General features: G+C 39.6%; 1 protein-coding gene across 1 annotated transcript; it reads left to right on the top strand.

Moving 5' to 3' along the window:
• Positions 1-1,239: 1,239 nt before the first annotated feature.
• LOC138877646 (uncharacterized) lies at positions 1,240-2,283 on the top strand. Its single transcript, XM_070157273.1, has one exon. It carries the CDS (start codon positions 1,240-1,242, stop codon positions 2,281-2,283), a length of 1,044 nt encoding a protein of 347 aa, XP_070013374.1.
• The last annotated feature ends 4,938 nt before the right edge of the window (positions 2,284-7,221 follow it).

The following is a 7,221-nucleotide window of genomic DNA, read 5'->3' on the forward strand; positions in this document are numbered from 1 at the left end:
GAGGCAGTAAAGTCATCCTCAATGCCGCTTGCAGGGTTTGTGGCCCAAAATCATTGGCAGAATGTGGCACTCCCTACAAAGCGAACAGATGAAGGTTTTGATCCTAATGCTTACAGGCTATTTGCAAAATTTGGATACAATTCTAAAGAGCTATCAAAGTTAGGGAAGCTACCATCAGAAGCTGTAACGAGACAACCACGTGAAGGTTTGGGAAACAAGCAACCGTCACCAGTGTGCATCTCAATAAGAAGGGTGAGTAGCAATTATATCACTATAGAAGATAAATCTACCGCTTCTAACAGGCCTACTTTCTTTGACCGACTTGGAAAATCAACTGTGAGAACTTCCGTATTTGAGAGATTGGTAGGAGTTCAGGGACGTCTTCGCTTGGAGTTACAAAGAGATGCCTGGCTTAGACCTGAAAGTAGCAGTCCATCACCTTGCAGTCAAAAATGGTGCTCGCCCTATTAAACAAGCTCAAAGGCATTTTAGGCCAGACTTGGTTCTCTTGATTGAAATAGAAGTTAACAAGCTCATCGAAGCTGGCTTTATTCGTGAAGTCAAATACCCAACATGAGTTTCAAGTATTGTCCCTGTAAGGAAGAAAAATGGCCAGATTCGAGTGTGCGTTGACTTTAGGGATCTTAACAATGCGTGTCCGAAAGATGAGTTCCCGCTTCCCATTCCATAACTGATGATCGATGCTACTACTGGGTACGAGGCAATGCCATTTATGGATGGTTCATCAGGCTATAACCAAATACACATGGCACCAAAAGATGAAAAGCTTACTGCATTCCGTACCCCAAAGGATATTTATTGCTACAAGGTAATGCCTTTTGGCTTGAAGGACGCTGGTGCTACTTACCAAAGGGTTATGCAGAATATTTTCGACGATCTTCTCCACAAGAATGTCGATTGCTATGTTGATGACTTGGTGGTAAAATCAACAAAGAAGGGCGACCACTTGAAGGACTTGAGGATGGTATTTGAATTGCTCCGGAGATACCAACTTAGGATGAATCCATTGAAATGTGCCTTTGGAGTTACTTCTGGAAAGTTTCTTGGTTTCATTATCCGACATCGAGGGATCGAAATTGATAAAGCCAAAGTGGATGCCATTTTGAAAATGCCTGAGCCTCGGGATATCCATGAATTGAAAAGTCTGAAGGAAAGTTAGCGTACCTTAAGAGATTCATCTCGAACCTAGCTGGGAGGTGTCAACCATTCAGTCACCTTATGAATAAAGGTGTCCCTTTCAAATGGGACCAAGCGTGCAGTAATGCCTTTGAGAGCATTAAATCTTACTTGATGAAGCCTCTAGTTTTAGCAGCCCCTATACCTGGAAAGCCATTGATACTATACATTACAGCACCAAAAAGGTCTGTTGGAGCACTGTTGGCCCAAGAAAATAGTGAAGGGAAAGAAAACTCTCTTTACTACTTGAGCAGGATGATGACACCGAACGAGCTAAATTATTCGCCAATTGAAAAGTTGTGTTTGGCGCTAGTCTTCTCAATTCAAAAGTTGAAGCACTACGTTCAAGCTCATGTTGTTCGTCTTGTTTCTAAGGCAAATCCCATCAAGTTCGTGATGTCAAAACCTGTCCTTATGGGTCAGGAATCCAAGTTTGGGGCGGTATGGATAAAAGAACTTCCTATGTTATACTATTCAATTCGTGATCGACTAGCAATGTGGTACCTCCAGTTTCAACAATTTGAAATCGTGTACATCCCTCAGAAGGCTATAAAAGGACAAGCATTAGCGGACTTCTTGGTAGATCACCCTATGCCTGATGATTGGGAGCTAACTGACGAACTACCTAATGAGGACGCCATGGCCATCGAAGTTCAGCCTCCATGGAAGATGTACTTTGATGGTGCTGCACATCGCGGAGGAGCTGGTGCTGGTGTAATATTTGTCACTTCTCAAGGTGAAATTCTTCCCTACTTTTTTACGTTGACGCAACTCTGCTCTAACAATATTGCTGAGTATCAAGCACTAATACTTGGGCTCAAAATTGTTGTCGAAATGAAGCGGTTGCAATTGCAAGTCTTTGGTGACTCTCAGTTAGTGGTTAATCAGCTTTTAGGTAGTTACGAGGTCAAGAAGCCTGAACTACGCCCATATCATGATTACGCAAAAAAATTAATGGGGTGGCTCGGTGATGTGACTATTCAGCATGTGCCAAGGAAAGAAAATAAGAAGGCGGATGCTTTAGCTGCCTTAGCTTCATCTTTAACCCTGCCTGATCAAGCGCAAGTTACTGTCTGCCAAAAATGAGTAGTACCGCCGCCAAATGATGCTGAAGGTGAAAAAATGAACTCAAGCATCTTGTTGCTGTTTCTGAAGTCGAGAGAGAAGAATGGCGACAACCCATTATCGACTACTTGTGCTATGGGATACTTCCAGAAAATCTGCAGAGAAGAACTGAAATCCGTCGTCGCACACATCGCTTCCTTTACTACAAAGATACCCTATATAGAATATCATTTGAGGGAGTACTCTTGCGATGCTTAGGGGAAGATGAAGCACTCCAAGTTTTGCAAGAAGCACATTCTGGGGTATGTGGGTCACACCAGTCTGGACCAAAGCTCCACTTCCATATAAAAAGTATGGGATATTATTGGCCAACGATGCTAAAAGATTGCTTGGACTATGCTCGAAGATGCAAGGCTTGTCAATTCTATGCGAATTTTATTCACCAACCTCCTGAAGTGTTGCACCCAACTGTGGCATCCTGGCCGATTGACGCTTGGGGATTGGATGTTGTTGGACCACTACCAAAGTCCTCGGGTGGGCACCTATACATCCTGGCTGCAACCAACTACTTCTCAAAATGGGCTGAAGTTATTGCTCTCAAGGAAGTAAAGAAGGAAAATGTTGCCAATTTCATCCGAGTAAACATTATTTATCGCTTTGGCATTCCTCGCTACATAATAACGGATAATGGAAAACCATTCGATAATAGGTTGATGAATAAGATTTGTGATCTCTTTGGCTTCAAGCAACGTAACTCTTCGATGTACAATGCTGCCGCCAATGGTCTAGCTGAGGCATTCAACAAAACTCTATGAAACTTGCTAAAAAAAGTCGTCTCCAAATCCAAACGAGATTGAAATGACCGTATGGAAGAATCTCTATGGGCATATAGGATGACTCACCGCACGCCAACATAAGCGACTCTTTTTTCACTGGTTTATGGAGTCGAAGCCGTCTTGCCACTTGAGCATCAAATACCTTCATTACGACTGACTATTCAAGAAGGGATCACTGATGAAGAAAATGCTTGACTTCGATTAGCAGAGTTGGAGGCTCTTGATGAGAAGAGGTTGGGAGCTTAACAGAGTCTTGAATGTTATCAAGCTCGATTGTCTCGCGCCTTCAATAAAAGGGTTCGCCCGAGATCCTTTCAAGTAGGAGATCAAGTCCTTGCCATACGAAGACCCATAATTACTTCCCATAAACCTTTAGGGAAGTTCACTTCAAAATGGGATGGGCCATATGTTATACAAGAAGCTTACTCAAGTGGGACTTACAAGCTGGTTGTTGCAGATGGCATGAGAATCGACCCTATCAATGACAAGTTTTTGAAGAAGTATTATGCTTGAAGTTACAACACTCCTTGACGCATGAGCCTAAACTACATGTTGCTATACTCCTAGCCCGCATGAGTCTAAACTATGTACGACCCCCTACAAAAAAAAAGGAGTCCGCTAGGTTGAAAACTTCGAAATACGCGGCCTAGGAAAAAGTTAGGACATAAAAAAATAAAAATAAATATAAAAAAATCACCTAATCTGAACTACGGTATGACTTGATCCTCTTCACCGAGGTATGTAGGTAGCTTAGAGTTTCATTCTAAGTTCAGTCGCATAAGTATAAAAGATATATATTGCCCCAATTGTTGTTCAAATGAAGTATGAAGGAATGTAAGATCAAGCTGAAATGCCATCCTCCTGTTGAACTTTGATCTCATTTGATTTAAAAGGGGAAACCCTCCATGGTAAATTGATATTTTCAATGGGCCGATTTTAGGAGGATGTCAAGTATTTGCATTGAAGTCAGGGATTCTCTATGTCTTCAGGTTCGCCGAACCTTCAAGTTCGTTGGTCTCCAAGTCCGCCCTCTGCCTAAAAAACAGGGAAGAGAAGAGAGGCATCAAAAGGAAACACAAGTATAAGGAAAAGATTGCTTGGCACAACATTTCAAATTCAGTGAGACTTGAACTCAAGATATATTTAAGAATATAGCTCTTAAATTTCGATTGATGGCAAGTAAGACATCTTCCGATCTCGAGGCTTCCATACCAAGATATGAATTTTTGGTGAGACTGCGCAAATTTGGAATTGATAGCGTGGTGCAATATACAGTTGATTTAAAAATATTATCTAGGACGATTCTGAAGTTGTTTGATTGTGAATTTTGGATATGTTCTATATCTTGAAGTCTAGTTTTCAAGAAATCAAACGGTTCATAATTTCAACGTTCCTACACCAAAATATGAATTTTTTTGGTGAGACTGCGCAAATCTGGAATTAATAGCATGGTGCAATGTAAAGTTGATTTCAAAATATTATCTGGGACGATTCTAAAGCTTTTTGATTGAGAATTTTGGATATGTCCTAGATCTTGAAGTCTAATTTATGTGAAATCAAACGGTTTACAATTTCGATATTTCTAACCCGAGATATGAATTTTTTGGTAAGACTGCGCAAATCTAGAATTGATAGCGTGGTGCAAAAAAATAATATTTCAAAATATTATTTGGGATGATTCTGAAGTGTCTTGATTGAGAATTTTAAATATATTCTAGATTTTGAAGTCTAGTTTTCAATAAATCAAACGGTTTACAATTTTGATATTTCTACACCAAGATTTGATCTTTTTGGTGAGACTGCGCAAATCTGAAATTTTCAACGTGGTGGAATGTAAAGTTGGATTCAAAATACTATCCGTGGTGATTCTGAAGGTGTTTGATTCTAAATTTTAGATATTTTTTAGATATTGAAGTCTAATTTTTGAGAAATTAAATGGTTCATTATTTGGACTCTCCTACGATAAAATATGTATCTTTTGTTTCAAGCGTTTAAAGCTGAAAATTATGCGACTAAGATAAAAGTCGAACAATGTAAAGCAAAAGATAAGTTGAAACATTTAAGCCCTCAAAGTCTCCAATTTGAAATCTTCAAGTTCGTCGGTCTTCAAGTTGAAGTCTTCACGTTCGCCACCCTTCAAGTTGAGATATCTAAGCCCTCCAGATCTCCAAGCCGAAGTCTTCAAGTGGAGGTCCTCAAACTGTCGGTCTTCAAGTGGAAGTATTTGAGCCCTCAAATTTTTTGGATTGAAACATCAAAGTCCACCGAATATTCAGGTTTGTCGGTCTTCAAGTTGAAGTCTGCAAAGTCCACAGAATCTTCAAAAGGTTCCAAGTGTTCAAGTCGACGTCATCAAGTCCATGAAGTCTTCGAGTTGAAGCTTTATAACTTTCCAATCTTAAGGTGGACATATAAGTCCCTTTGCACCTTAAGTCGGCCTCTTTGTGGGTTTGTCCTTAAAAGGAACTATAACTTTCCAATCTTAAGGTGGACATATGAGTTCCTTTGCACCTTAAGTTGGCCTCTCCGATAGTCGGGTCATTTTGAGAGCAATCTCTCCGATAGTCGGGCCGCCTTGAGAGTAATCTCTCTGATAATCGGGTCATTTTGAGAGTAATCTCTCCGATAGTCGGGTCCTTTTGAGAGTAATCTCTCCGATAGTTGGATCATTTTGAGAGTAATCTCTCCGATAGTCGGGCCACATTGAGAGTAATCTCTCCGATAGTCAGACCACATTGAGAGTAATCTCTCCGATAGTCGGGGCACATTGAGAGTAATCTCTTCGATAGTCGGGCCACATTGAGAGTAATCTCTCCGATAGTCGGGTCGTTTTGAGAGTAATCTCTCCAATAGTCGGGTCATTTTGAGAGTAAACTCTCCGATAGTCGGGGCACATTGAGAGTAATCTCTCCGATATTCAGGCAAGGATGAGTACTCATCCCCTCACACCCCAAGATTGTCTTCTTCATGCATGGAACATCTCGTTAAACAAGAACATATCCTTCTGGTTTGACCTACAAAAAAGGAAAAAAAGCCAATAAAGGAAGAAAAGCACAAAAAAAGAAGAACAAATTACCTTCGCATTAATGCTTTCGAGTTCACAAAAAAATCGACTCAAGTGACTTACAGATAATAAGAATTGATGCTCAACAAATACGAGCATAGGGGTTTATATAGTTATCAAGATGTGGCATGAAATATTATGGGCTCGATGTGGGACAACAGATTTAGAGTGACGACGGCCGAAGAATTTGATCTCCTTAGTGGAGTCGAATTGTACTCCTATGAAGGATGGAGTGGTCGGGCAGTGATCTCCTAGTTCTGTGCTAACTAGGCGACATATTTGAATATTTGAGTCAAAGAAGGATTGAGTAAAAAATAAAAGGAACAGAAGATACATGTGGCATATTCCAAAAGATGAGTTAACGTGCAATTGATAATAAAGAGGTCACACTTTGAGTTGAAATGGGAAAGCAATTGTAGCCCCTTATGATCACGTACACTGTTGTAGAGTGATATCTTTTGTCTATTTTTGAGACTATAGGTATGATTCCTCAAATGGAAATTAGGAATACCACAGGTAGAAATGGTAACATTGAAGAAAGTTGCTGTCAATTAATTATCAAAGTTGGTCAAAGAAGACTGTTACCTGTGCATACAAAGTGGCTTGGTAAAATTTCGGGCGCATGCGTCAAAGAAAAAGGAGGAAAAATTATACTTCAAGCCTAGCTAGTCTTTAGGATTAGATAAATCAATCTTCACAAGTCTTCAAGCAGGAGCATTTGTAAGCATTTAAATTTTATTGAACTTAAATTCAATAAAATAATTTGTACTATATGTTAAATACATTAGTTCAAATAAGTATTATGGACTAATATAATTAGATTAATTAAATAAATCCAATATAGATGGATTAAATAAATAAGGGAGAAATTCAAAAATAGTCAGATTTACAACTGGTCGTTCAAAAATAGCTCAGTTTCAAAAGTAATCGAAATTCAGCCACTTTCATGTAAAGATAAATCTGAGCGAAAATACTGTTCAAAACCCGGAAAATACGCCAGTATATTATACCGGAGTTCCAACATAAGTATGCTTGAACTCCAGCATATTATACTGAAGT

The sequence above is a fragment of the Nicotiana sylvestris genome, chromosome 1, assembly GCF_000393655.2.
Source record: "Nicotiana sylvestris chromosome 1, ASM39365v2, whole genome shotgun sequence".
Taxonomy (NCBI): Eukaryota; Viridiplantae; Streptophyta; class Magnoliopsida; order Solanales; family Solanaceae; genus Nicotiana; species Nicotiana sylvestris.